We start from the raw sequence: 14,176 nt of genomic DNA on the forward strand, positions 1-14,176 counted from the left end.
TAATTGTTGATTGTTTATTATTATTTTTTTATGTAGTGAATCTTTCATTATAATTTTCTCTTTTCACTAAGTTCCATAAATGTGCATGTAATTCATGTCAAATTCACAGTGATATCACTTATCATTTAATCATCCCTACTTTGCTAGATACATTTAAAAAAATGTCTTATTTATTGGTTATTTATTTTTCATTTAGCCTATTAATTTCTTTCCTATTTTGATTTTAGTTTTAGTTGAGACATTTACTTTTTAAATCATGACATAATATCCCTTAACTTAAATGACATATCCTCTTGCACTCTGAATTGTCCTTTCCTATCCCTATGAACAGGTGCCATATGAGACATTTTATATTAGTCTCTATATTTGTCTCTCTTTCTTACAATCAATTATTATTATGAAAAATGCACTAACATTTATTACATTTATTATTATCACCCTGATCATCATCGCATCTCCGTGATGTCAAAATAACTCTTTCTGAGAGGTCTCCTCACTCTCAAACACAGTGCTCACCAAACTTGTTTACTGTTTCTGAGCAACATATTCAAACAATGTATTCCATTTGTACTACATTTCCATGCAAGACTTACCCTCATTCCCTTGCTACATGTATACACTCTCTAGGAATGGCTTCTTGTTCTGCCCCTGTCTGCTTCACTATATGCAAAATCACTTCTGCATTAATCTAGTGTACATGCCTCTCACTAACTTACATGGTTCAATCATATCACCTCTTCCTCCTCTGCTTTACTTCCAGGTTCTGCAGATAGAAGTCCCTCAGTCTGTCATTAGAATCAGCATTCTGTTCACCTGAATATTACTCTTTCTGGATCCTTTGCAAAATCTCTTCATCTCCTTGAAAATTAGTTGACCATTAGTTCAAAATTAGTAGTCCATATTATACTCCACATGCAGCCTGATCAAGGCCTTGTAAAGTGAAACTATAATTTCAGTGTTTACATGTCATTGTTTCCCCTCTTCATTGCCATGATATATTGCATTGTGCTTGCAATTTGGAAATGTGCTCTTTTAATTCCAGGTTTTTATCTATTCTGCTCCCTTCATTTTATTCTCACTAAATGGGTACACAGCATCCTATCCTTGCCTTCCACATTTTTAAATACTTATGTTTTGCAACACTGAATTGTAAGCCTCACTAATTATTTACCCATGCAGATAGCCTGTTCAAATCTTCCTGGATAGCCACATAAGTTTTATCCTCATAGATATTCTCAATTCGCATCATCTAAAGTAATTGCATATTTAATTTAAATCTTTAAACACTCCCTGGTATTATTAACATACAAGTTAAACAACGATAAAGGCTCTAAAATAATTATCTGTGGCATGCCACAGGTCTGGTGGGCCCAGTGGATAGCATATCCACTTTCCAACCAACAGGCTATGAGTTTTGATCCTGCTTTGGGCAGGGATGTTTGCAGTTGTCTTTAGGTCCGAAGTGGCTTATAAAAAACTCCATGTTCAGTCTCTACAGAGGATTTCCATATTATGTAACCAGATAAAAAATACAAAAAAAATAGATATACATAAAAATAATAAATAATAATAAATCCATTAGCAGTAATATGCTATAGGTTTACATTTTATGGGAGGGAGTCACATAAAAAAAATACCACTATTATTATTATTATTATTCAGGCCTCCAAGGAGTCAAAAGACTCTCGAGGGAGGTCCTTCCTAAGACATAAAGTCTGGCAAGACTCATCGAGGGGAGGTCCCCCCCCCTGAGAAACACAAAGTCTATCATACCACTCTTTAAACTCACTGACCGTTCTCGCTCCCACCACTCCATCAGGCAATGCATTCCACGGCTCAACCACCCTCCACACAAAGAAACCACTCCTTACCCTCTTGCTCACAGTTTCCTTTCGTAACTTCCAGGGATGGCCTCTTGTCATCACTCCTTCCTGCTGTTCAACCAAGTGAGAGAACTCCCCAGTGTCAACCCTGTAACCACCTCTCAACAGTTTAAAAGTCTCAATCATATCACCTCTCCTTCTTCTATTCACCAAACTCTGCAGTCCACATTCTCTCAGCCAATCCTCATAACTATCCTTGTACAGTCCTGAAACCATCTTTGTCATCTGCCTTTGTATCCTTTCCACAGTTAATTTATCCCCTTCAAATCCTGGGGAACCAAATCTGAGAACAATAGTCCAAGTGTGGTCTGATCAGAGACTTATACAACGAAATGATAACCCTCTTATCTCTGCAGGTCAGTGTCCTTCTCATAATAGCAGCAATCCTCTGTGTTACTTTCACCACCTTTGCAATATGTCCCCTAAACTTCAGGTTTCTATCAATCATCAACCCCAGATCTCTTGTCTCCCCTACTTCCTCCAGTATAACTCCTCCCATAGAGAATGCAGCATCCCATCGATGTTTCCCAAACCTCAAGACCTTACATTTTGCTGCATTAAACTGATACCCCCATTCATTTGTCCATCTATCTAGCTTATTTAAATCCTCTTGCAGGGCTACCACATCTGCACTATTACTAATAATCCTTCCCAGCTTCGCATCATCCGCAAACAACTGAATATCCCTGTAATCCACTGGCTATGTCATTGATATAAAGGTGTTAAACAATATAGGTCCTAGTACTGAGCCCTGTGGGACCCCACTTGTAACCCTCTGCCTCCTGGAAACTGCTCCACCATACACAACTCTCTGATACCTATCAGACAGCCAATCCTGAATCCAGTTGACCAATCTGACATCCAGACCCATGTGATGCAACTTAAATATCAGCTTATCATGTGGCACCTTCGCCACATGATAAGCTGATATTTAGCTGATTGTGGCACCTTCGTCAAATGCCTTCGCCAAGTCTAAGAAAATTGCAGTATATGCCTTTCCCTCATCTAATGTTCTTGTAACTTTATTATAAAAGGCTAGCATATTGCTAAAACAAGAGCGTCCTTTCACAAATCCATGTTGATTCTCACAGATAACATTACCCTCATCTGCCCAATGCTGTATACGGTCCCTCACTACTTTCTCCAAGATCTTAACAACTACTGATGACACACAGACTGGCCTATAATTAGACACTTCCATTCTGTTACCACCCTTATGCAATGGCACTATCTTACCTTCCTTCCATTCCCTGGGCACCTTTGCCAAAGCCAGACTTTCATTGAAAAGCCACGTTAAAGGCACTGTCAATTCCCTAGCACATTCTCTCAAAACTCGTGGTGAAATACTATCCAGTCCCACTGCTTTACTGACATCCGGAGTACTCAGTATCTGAAACACACTCTCCTCCTGTACCTCCAGACCTCGAACCAGTCCTATCCCTCTAGCATTAAAACTGACTCCTCTAGGATGAAATACTCCAATAAAGTGTTCATTGAACAATTCCACTATGTCCTCTGCATCAGTCACTCTATTCCCATTTTTATCCCACAATATCATTCTTCCACAGTCATTTCTCCTCCTACTGGCCACATAGCTAAAAAATTCCCTATTATTTTCTTTGGATCTTAGGGCCAATCTCCTCTCATATTCCAGTTTCGCTTTCCTTACCACACTAGTCACTCTTCTGGCCTGTGTCTTATATTCCTCATGCATCCCTTCACCACTATGAAATTGTATCGTCTAGAAAACTGCTTTCTTGTAAACCACTTATCTGATGTCCAAAATCCTACCAGCTCATTTACTTTGTTATCCAACCCCTGTCTGTCCTAATTTAAATGGTATCTTGTCATGTGGTAATCTGTCAAAAGTTTTTGAAATATATAGATATACCTTATTCATCAATATTGCAAGTGAATAATGCTAGCATATTGTGAGTAAGTCAAAAAATATACATAAAAATGTGCTTTACTTGTTTAGTATTACTAAGACTAATAAAAATTATGATTATTAAATATTATCTTCACTAATTCATGATAACATATATTTAATATAAATTTTTGTTGTTTATTAGCTAATTCATCGAGATCTTGCAGCACGTAATGTACTTTTAGCTAAAGATAACATTGTCAAGATTTGTGATTTTGGCCTAGCAAAAGACTGCTATAAGTATTCTAATTATGTTAAAAAAGGAGATGTAAGTTTAGTTTTATTGATCCATTTTGTTCTTGTAAGATTGTACCAATGAATTTGTTATTTCATTTTCAAGTTGTTAAGATTTTTAGTGAACAGCAGACTTGTTTTGTCTTTATACAGACTTGTGAATTTTGTTGAATATTGTTGCTTTTAATGAAAGATGTATTCAAATAGCTGGAGGAGGTAAAAGAGGGATTCCCATATAAATGCCTTTGAACTTTATGTAGATTTAGTAGGTCTGGTTTTTCCAACTGAACTAATAAGAGTGCATAAGATGTTAAATATTATTATTATTGCTATTATTATTTTCTTGGGCATCTCTTTGGGGTCATTGAGGGAGGCCTGTACTAACCATTATTCACACAATACATATCATATTTCTCCTTGAATTAATTTGCTAATGAACTTCTCACAACTGCCTCTTGCAATCCATTTCTCATTCTCCAAGTAAAAAATCTAACTCTCACACTCTTGGTAACCACATTCTTACACAATTTCCAAGGGTGACCCTTATTATCTTACTTCCTGCCATGCATTTAATTTTTTTTTTTTTTTTTTGGTTGATCCTGTAAAATCCCTTTAATAACTTATGTTTCTATCATATCTCCTCCTTTACATCCATCAGATGTTGAAAATTTATTTATCACTAGGTTAGACTATAATAGATTTTTTAATCCTTAATCCCAGTGAGAGCAAACAAAGTTTGCGCCTGAAAATATCTTCAGGACTAAGGATTAAAAAATCTATTATAATTTACATCCATCAGTTATCTAAACCACAGATTCAATCTGTCACTCTATGAATTATTCCATAGATCTGTCACAATCCTTTCTTTTAGTGTTTTTAATTAATTTTAGAAATTATGGACTTTACAACTGTGTTATAAATAACTCTTAATTTCCCGACATTTCAATCTTCATATTAAGATCATCATCTGGAGCATATACAAGTATATTTGTATGATCTTAATATGAAGATCGAAACATCAGGAAATTAAAAGAGTTATTTATAACACAGCTATAAAGTCCATAATTTCTAAAATGAGACCTGTCACAATCTTGGTCACTTATTTCTGGATCCTCTCCATCATTTTCTCATCTGTAAGGAATCCAAGTGAGCAGATCTATGTGCAGTAATACACATGTGGCCTTATTAAAACCTAAAAAAGGGGAACAATAACCTCCCTATCTCTGCTTGTCAGTCTTTAACATCTCAGCTGATGAGATATTTTGGCCAACTTTACAATCTTCACTTTTCTCCTTGTGCACAATTGCTTCCAAATCCCTACCCTCATCAATTTCCTGTAGTCCAGTTCCATCAGTGAAATAAGCAGCTTGTGATCTTTTCTTGCCAAAGGAGTGACCCAAATATAGAGTCCTGCAGTCAAATATCCCATTAGTAACAAATCACTGTAACCATTTCCTTTATCCAACTCAAGTTTCCTGGTTGGCCAAATGGTTAGCATATCTGCTTTCCAACCAACAGGCTACAGATTCAAATCACCTTGGACATGAATGTTTGTGATTGTCTTCAGGTTAGAGATGGATTTCATTGTCTGATCCAAGATCACTAGTCTGCTTATTGGATGCCTAAAGTAGTTTAAAAGGGTTCCATGCTTGATCTCAAAAGCAAGGTTTCTTGACTATGTAAAATAAATAAATAAATAAAAATACAAAAAATATGTATACAAATCAATAAAAATAGAAAAAAAAAATCCTTAACCCACCCATGGAATAAATGTAATATAGGCTTACAAATAAACTTTTCATGGGTGGGATCCACATAAAAAAAATTTTTTTTTTTAAAACTTGATTTTAAAGAAATGAGCAAAAATTACTTTCCAAAGACCTACCTTTCACAAACCATGCTTTCTCCCTCCTGCCATAGATTATCATATTCATGTTCAGCTATTCCTGAAATCTGCTTTATCTTCTTCATCAATACCCTAACCACTCCCAAGATACTGATATGTATGTAATTTGCTAGATTTCTCTTGGATCCTCTTTTATGCAATGGAACTATTTTGCTTTCTTTGTACTCACTTGTCATCTTCTGAAAGATAAGAGTTAAATAAGCAGCTAATATACATAATGGCCCCCATTATGTATACTAATACATACTCTCTCATACCAAGTTATCTATCACACCTCAATTTCAGAACCTAAGGAACTACATGCAGCATCATATCATCATTTTTCGACTTACTCACTCACCTGAAGGATGCCTGCACACATATAGTAACCAGTTATATTCTCTGGATTGATATCTTTACCTTCAAAATTTCAACATCTACTCTACTCTACTCCTCATTCATCTCTTGATAAAACTTTCTGTCACTGTAAACACCAGCATACCTCCATTTACCTTCTTCATTATTGGGTGTACCTTGCTTGTGTCGAGTGAGCACATACATTACATGGGCACTCACTTGATCCTTCTGTATCAGGAGGGTACAGTTACTATATGTCTGTTGTTAATATATTTGATATAACTACTTTTAAAATTGTTGGTTTATTTTAATTGTATTGATTATAACACCGAATGATAAGAAAATAATTAATACTTATTAAATTAACTGATATTTTGCTGGTATTATATCGAGCACCTTCAGAGCACAAGAACAGTTTGTCACAGTACACGAAACAGATACAGCAATACAAAACAGCAACAGTTGGGTATGGCAGTTGGCTAATTTAAAAAAAATTGTAAGTCAAAACAAGGAACTAAAGTCCTAATTGGCACCATCTGCCAGGAGTATCCAGAATAAAGGAGAGGAATTGGTGGCACTGATAGCATCAGCCTGACCAAAGATTACTGGGATCACTGAGAAGTGGTTGACAGAAGAGGATATAATGACAGGAAGAGAAGTAGCAAGGTACAGCATTTTTTGGCAGGATAGGAAGGGAAAGCATGGTGGTGGAGTACTACTTATGGTAAGTGACAACTTATGTCCTCTAAGAGTGGATGCTTGGGAAGACAGTGATGCTAATGATTTTGAAAGCATATGGTGTGAGGTAGAGGTAGGCAAGACAGGATATTTAGTAGGGTGTTGCTACAAACCAAGGAGCACAGAGAGAGGGGACCAGGAGATGTTTAGATAGTTGAGCTTGGCAAGTGCAAAAAGAATGATTGTTATGGGAGATTTTGACTGCAGTAATATAAATCGGGAAGAGGAAGATGCATGTAGCAATAAGGGAATGGAATTTCTAGAGTTCTTGAGGGACAAATGTCTTAGGCAATACGTAATAGAGGGAACAAGAAGTTCAAAAGTTTTGGATTTGGTCATAGCATCAGAAGAGTTGATAATAACTGAGTGATCATGTGGTTTTGAATTGGAAGATAAATAGACATGCAGGAGTATCAAAGAGATGGGAACATATGTGGAATTATAAGGCAGGTAATTATAATAGTCTTAGATATCAACTTGGGGCAGTTTCATGGAAGCAGGAATTGGAAGGCCGGGATATCTTTAGTGCTTGTGAAATTGTGAAGGAATATTTGTTAGCAGCAATAGTAAGTTGTATTCCACAAGTGAAGAAGAGGACTCAATTTGGTGTAAAGTGGATGACAAACAATAGCACTCTCCTGGCCTGTGTCTTATATTCTTCATGCATTTGATCTTCACCTGTCTCGTTATATCTCTTCCATAGCCTCTTTTTCACATGCAGTATCTGTTTAATATTATGGTAATTTTATATTAATATGGTAATGAAGTTTCACCTTCCTTACCATATTAATATGATAAGGAAGGCGAAACTGGAATATGAGAAAAGATTTGCCCCAAAGATCCAAAGAAAATCCAGGGAATTTTTTAGCTATGTGGCCAGGAGGAGGAGAAATGGCTGTGGACGAATGACATTGTGGGATAAAAATGGGAATAGAGTGACTGATGCAGAGGACATAGTGGAATTGTTCAATGAACACCTTATTGGAGTATCTCATCCTGGAGGAGTAAATTTTAATACTAGATGGATATAGGGCAGGTTTGAGGTTTAGAGGTATAGGAGGAGAGTATGTTCCAAATACTGAGTACTCTGGATATCAGTAAAGCTGTGGGACTGGATGGTATTTCACCATGGGTTTTGAGAGAATGTGCTAAAGAACTGACAGCTCCTTTGACCTGGCTTTTCAATGAAAGTCTGGCTATGGGAAAGGTACCCAAGGAATGGAAGGAAAATAAGATAGTGGCATTGCATAAGGGTGGTAGCAGACTGGAAGTGTCTAGAAGAGGATTGCTTCAATAATGAGAAGGACACTGACCTGCAGAGATAAGAGTTATCATTCCATTCTATAAGGCCCTGATCAGACCACACTTAGACTATTGTTCTCAGATTTGGTCCCCAGGATTTGAAGGGGATAAATTAACTGTGGAAAGAGTACAGAGGTGGATAACAAACATGTTAGTTATGAGGATCAGCTGAGGGAATGTAGAATGCAGAGTTTGGTAGATAGAAGAAGGAGGGGTGATATGATTGAGACTTTTAAACTCAGCGAGAGGTGGTTACAGGGTTGACACTGGGGAGTTCTTTCACTTGGTTGAACAGTGGGAAGGAATAATGACAAGGAGCCATCCCTGGAAGTTACAAAAGGAAGCTGTAAGCAAGAGGGTATGGAGTGGTTTCTTTGCATTGAGGGTGGTTGAACCGTGGAATGCATTGCCTGATGGAGTGGTGAGAGCAGAATGGTCAATGAGTTTAAGGAGTGGTATGATGGACTTTGTGTTTCCTAGGAGGGACCTCCCGTAATGTGTCTTTTGACTCCATGGAGGCCTGAATAATCTATTGTTGGAAAAAAAAGAGAGAAAACAAGTATTAATCAGATCTTAAAATGATTGTCTCCCAGATTTTTGGTAAATTTATACAGCCATACTTGTTGGGGTTTGGAGTATGTTGTAAAGTTGCTGTTGATTCCAAAAAAAATCACTTTGACTTATAATGACTTCTGTATAGCACTTTGTGTTTCTTCCATTTGATCCTGTGTGAAATTCCAAACAATGGTTTGCTAGCCCCAACTTGGCATAATAGTAGTGCTGAATGTATTTTTTATGTTCATTAAGGCTGATGTCAACAGTTCTTCCTGTCTGTCTATAGTTAGCCAGGTCACAAGAATAGGGCACTTCATAAATTCCTGGATGTTATAAAGAAGAGAGTTTGTCCTTAGGTGAACAGATGAGAGTTGCAATTTGACATATGGTTTAAATATAGTGCGTAGCTGATATTTATTAAGCACCCTAGATATCCTTTCAAATATGCCTTGAATGTATGGGATGGTAATAGTTTTTCTCTAGTCTTGCAGATAGGCAATGGAGGAGATTTCTGGAGAGCACTGAGTATGTTTTCCATCCTATGGGGATTATAGCCATTGGCTAAGAAAGTGTGATGCAATTGAATATAGTGATAAGAGCATTGTCATTAGAACAGATAGCTCTAGTTATGTAAGTTAGTTTTTAGGATACCATACTGTTGAGCTGGATGATGGATGGTGTGAATGTTTGTGCAAATATCTCCCTGTATGTGTGAGTTTTCTATAAACAGAAAAAGATAATGAACCATCAGTAAGCCATATGATTAGTGTCTCTAGGAAGGGCAGAAAGCTTCCTTTGCTTTCTATTTTTTTCCTATTTGCTTCCTATTCCATTGTAAAGTGGATTTTATGGTGTTGGCTGTTTATGAAATTTTACATTACTTTCTTGCATGTATATTAACACATTAATACAGGGTGTGTCCCTCACTAATTGTGCCTCAAGCAAGATTGTGCTGTATTTCAGTATTACAATAAAACTTTTACTTTGTTTGGTTTTTGCAACTATGTAGTATGGTGTCATTCCCATTGTTTCTAATTACTCATTCTACATACAGTAGTCATTCACTATGTCTGTGTGTTCTGTTTTAAGTGCTGCAATAAAAATTTATTTTGTTTTGCTTGCATTCTGTGCAGTAGGAGTGATTGTTTCACTATATAGAGTCATTTTCATTCTCGTACTAAATTATAAATATATACTATTTATTTCTGGTGTTCTGCCTGAAGGTTAAGCACAACATGAGTCAATTTGGCTCATGTTGAGACAAATTGACTGACTTTTGAATCAATAAAGACTGACTTTTGCAGTTGTTTTGCTATATTCAAAAGCTTGATTATGCTGTAATTATGTTATTATATGATTATGCTGTAATTATGCAAAGTATAATATAACAATATATATATATTATATATAATCTAGTTCTAGCATCACAAGTGAACATGGCAGTAAATTTGAGCTGTGCTAAAAAAAAGTGTTTTTAAATGACAGATTGTGTGGATAGATTAGGTCTCCAGTGATGAGTCTTTGGACTCCTTGGAGGTGCCTGTATAATAATAATAATTATAATAATAATAAATAGTGTATAGTGTGGCCTTTTTTATCATAAGCTGTGCTGCATTTTTTTCAGTCTAGATACAGTTGTCCTTCAGTAGTCTTGCTGGAATTTTTGTTTGTTTATATTGTGTTTTGCTACTTGTTTGTCCTTACTTCTACCACATCTGAAAATGGCATCTGTAAAGAAGTGCACATTGGCAGCACAGAAAGCTTTATCACGAAGATCAATTTCTGCCTTGAATTTTCCCAATGGATGTGTTGTGAAAATTGCTTCACTGAAAAATGTGAACAATTTACTGTTAGAGAAAACGAAAAGAAGGAAAGCATTAATACATGTGAAAAGTGCAATAGATTAGAGTGGTTAGAAATAGGAGCAAGAGTTGGGACCATAGTAGAGGAGCTTAGGCAAGAGTTAGTGAAAATGAAGAAGAGATTGGCTGATGTGAAGGAGGATTAGGGAAGAAAGAGTGAAAAGATAATTTTATATCATTGTATGATTACTCAATCATTAGTGGTGTGATGACTAATAAAGTGCACAAAACATACTTTCTTGATGGAAAAATGAAACAAATAACTGATGCATTGCAGAAAAGAAAAAGTGGGCATCAAAATTAGTGGTAGTCGTGGGCTCAAATGACTTCGTTAGGGAAATAAAGATTGTTGATAGAGATTGAAGAAGTTGTTGCAGCAGGTAAAGGATAACTGCATTATTGGAAAAGTCATTAGCATGTTGCCCAGAGATTGGTAAGGAATAGAATACAGAATTGGGTTGATGGACATAGCATTCTTTATGAAGGTCAGCATGGATTTGTAAAGGTAAGTCCTGTTTTAGTAATTTACTTGCATTTTATGAGTGTGTTAGATAAGGGAGACTCATATATGGTGATATTCTTAGACTTTGTAAAGCGTTTGGTAGATTACCATATGATAAGTTGGTGTACAAGCTGCAGACTATAGGAATAGATAGTAGACTGGTTAGATGGATCAGAGATTAGCTCTCTCCGAACGATGCCCGCAGGTTGTGTATGATGGAGCAGTGTCTCAAAAAGAAGGGTAACCAGTGGCATGCCCAGGGTTCTGTTCTTGGGTCCCTGCTGTTTAACTTATTTGTAAACAATTTATCATGTGGACTGACTGGGGATCTTCAGTTATTTGCTGATGATGCAGAGTTATAAGTAGCTACTGATGCTGAATCCCTTCAGGAAGATTTGAATAGACTTTTTACTTGGACAAAAGAGTGGGGGTTGCAGTTTTAATATCAATAAGTGCAAGGGAGTGCATTTTGATGTGCTATACTTCAGGAAGCAGATGAGATTAGAGAGTGATGATTGATAGTAGACTGAAGTTTAGAGGGCATGTTGCAAAGGTTGCATATCATAGTGTTGCTATGATAAGAAGTACTCTAACATGCAAGGATAAAGAAGTGGTTGTGCTACTGTATAATGCACTGGTCAGACCACACTTGGTTTTCAATGTGATGTGGAGACATTGGAGAGGGTCCAGAGGTGACTAAGACAATATCAGGACTTTGGAATTCTGGCTATGGAGAGAGAGAGAGTGAGAGAGAGGTTGAAGAAATGTAGATTGCAGAGTTTGGTGGATAGGAGGAAGAGAAGTGATATGATAGAGACGTTTAAGTTAGTGAGAGGGTTTTATCAGATTAATCCAGAGGGGATTATAAAAAGAGTAGAAGGTGAGAGGGAAAGAACCAGTCATTCCTGGAAGTTATGTAAAAGTGTGGTGAAGAAAGGTGTGAGGAGTAGATTTTTTACATGAAGAATTGTCAGTGAATGGAATGCATTACCAGAATGTGTTGTTAATGCAAGCAGCATTAAGGATTTTAAGATTCTATATGATAAATATGTTGTCAGTTAAATGAACCTCCCACGATGAGTCTGTCGACTCCATGGAGGGTGTAATAATAATAATAATATGACAATAGTAAATTGAGAATTAGAGCAGAAATAATGAATAGTAAGATGTCTCAGTTATTTGAGGGTACAGTTTGTAAATATATGGAGTGAATTTGAAGGAAAGTTGGAATGGTTTAAAGTTGATAGATTGCATTTGAATGGGTTTGGTGTTGAGCATTTAGAAAGACTATTGTTTTATGAGAAGGCACAGAATCAAGAAGTAAATGCAGTAAATGATCAGAGTCTACTTGTGAAGCAGGGTGGCACTGCTAAATGGATTATATGACAGGACTAAGATGGATACGAGGTTGAAGATGTGGTTTCAGCAGCACGTCGTGATGGAATGCATAAAATTGAGGATGAGACAGGTATGAATAGAAATCAGTCAGAATCAGGGAAATAGGAGTGGTCAAACTGAAGAGAGAGAGATGTGGTATAGCAGCTAGAATAGAGAATGTTGTGGGTAGTATGGCCTCAGGACACAGGGATTGTTATGTTTGTACACAGATGTAGGGAGTATTTAAAACAAGAGAGCTGAGTTTATCGCATTGATTGAGTCAGTATGTGCAAAGATAATTGGAATAAGTGAAACTTGGTTGTCTGAAAAGGATGTGATGTTGTTAATATAAAATGGAAGGATGTATAATTTTCCAGAAGGACAGGAATGTAAAAAGAGGAGAGAACTGTTAATGATTGCAGAGAAATTGTGTCCACAAAGTGTGGAAGCTGATAGTATATACACAGTTTTTGAATCTGTGTGATGTGATGTGAAGTTGAAATTAACAGGCTAGTATATATCTGATATGGTGCTGTTATAGGCCAGGGAATGTAGAGAATATCGATTGTGAAATGTTTATGTAAATTGTTTTGGGCATGTAAAAAGAAGGTAATCCTGATGGGAGACTTTAATTACAGGAATATAGAATGGATGGGGGGAGATAGTGTCTAGGAACAAAGAGAGCAAGTTTGTTGAACTTATGAGAGATAAATATCTTAAGCTGCATGTCACTGAAGCAACTAGAGGCTTTAATGTTTTGGATTTGATCATAACTTCAGAAGATGTAGTTGTTAATGAGGTATTAACACTGCCACTGGTTAGTGAGAGTGATCATGAAGTACTTGTTTGGGAAGTGGTGAAACAGGAAAAGGTTATTGCCAAAATGGATTTATGTGGAAGTATAAAGCATGTGATTATGGTAAGATCTGTAGTTAGTTAACATCAGTATATTAGTTAGATGATCTGTGCAGAAAAGACGATGTTAACAGTGCATGGAAATTCATAATGCAGACACAAGCAATGTATAACTGCATACCAAGGGTTAAGTGAATAAATAGAGTAGGAGTGAAATGAATGAATAGCGAAATCAAGCAAGTTGTGTTGGAAAAGAAAATTCTATGGAGGTACAAGACATTTGGTAGTGATCGGATCCATCTATCTATCTAAATGTTCACTGAGCATCCACAGATGCGGTATGGTCACTCCGATGTTCAGTGGTGTGCCTCACCAGGCCTCGCCATGTAGTCCTGTTGTTTGCTTTTCTGGAGACCTCAACTCTCTGAAGATTAGTTGCTCTACACTCCATCCATCTCATTGATGGTCTACCCCTTCCTCTTTTTCCAGGAACTTTACCTTCTATTAGGAATTATAGACACATTAACACAAGAATAATGTCACAAGTGTCTCTCAAGAGTAAAATTCTTTATCTTCTATTACTGTTCTGAGAAGTCCTCCTTCCATTCTTTCAATGTGTCCAAAATATTTTAGACCCAATTTCATCATCACAAACCACAGGCTCACTGCCCGTTGGTGTCTGATGCCCCCTTCACTATC

At 36.7% G+C, this 14,176-nt stretch overlaps 1 protein-coding gene and 1 long non-coding RNA gene across 5 annotated transcripts in view; one reads left to right on the top strand and one right to left on the bottom strand.

Moving 5' to 3' along the window:
• Positions 1 to 14,176, top strand: part of LOC150106656 (vascular endothelial growth factor receptor 1-like) — a 672,835-nt gene that overhangs the window by 549,479 nt on the left and 109,180 nt on the right. For all 4 annotated transcript variants that reach the window (XM_090392613.1, XM_090392614.1, XM_090392616.1 and 1 more), the window contains one exon: positions 3,956 to 4,078. In XM_090392613.1, coding sequence (XP_090248739.1) covers positions 3,956 to 4,078 — 123 coding nt within the window. The remainder of the gene's footprint in view (positions 1 to 3,955; positions 4,079 to 14,176) is intronic.
• The window catches only part of LOC150106658 (uncharacterized), a 157,799-nt gene that overhangs the window by 40,744 nt on the left and 102,879 nt on the right, over positions 1 to 14,176 (bottom strand). Inside the window, exon 3 of the long non-coding RNA XR_016548325.1 lies at positions 5,930 to 6,129. This is a non-coding gene — a long non-coding RNA (uncharacterized LOC150106658). The remainder of the gene's footprint in view (positions 1 to 5,929; positions 6,130 to 14,176) is intronic.

Source organism: Typopeltis vanoorti, chromosome 5, assembly GCF_054136105.1.
Source record: "Typopeltis vanoorti isolate ZY-2024b chromosome 5, IOZ_Tvanoo_1.0, whole genome shotgun sequence".
Lineage (NCBI taxonomy): Eukaryota > Metazoa > Arthropoda > Arachnida > Uropygi > Thelyphonidae > Typopeltis > Typopeltis vanoorti.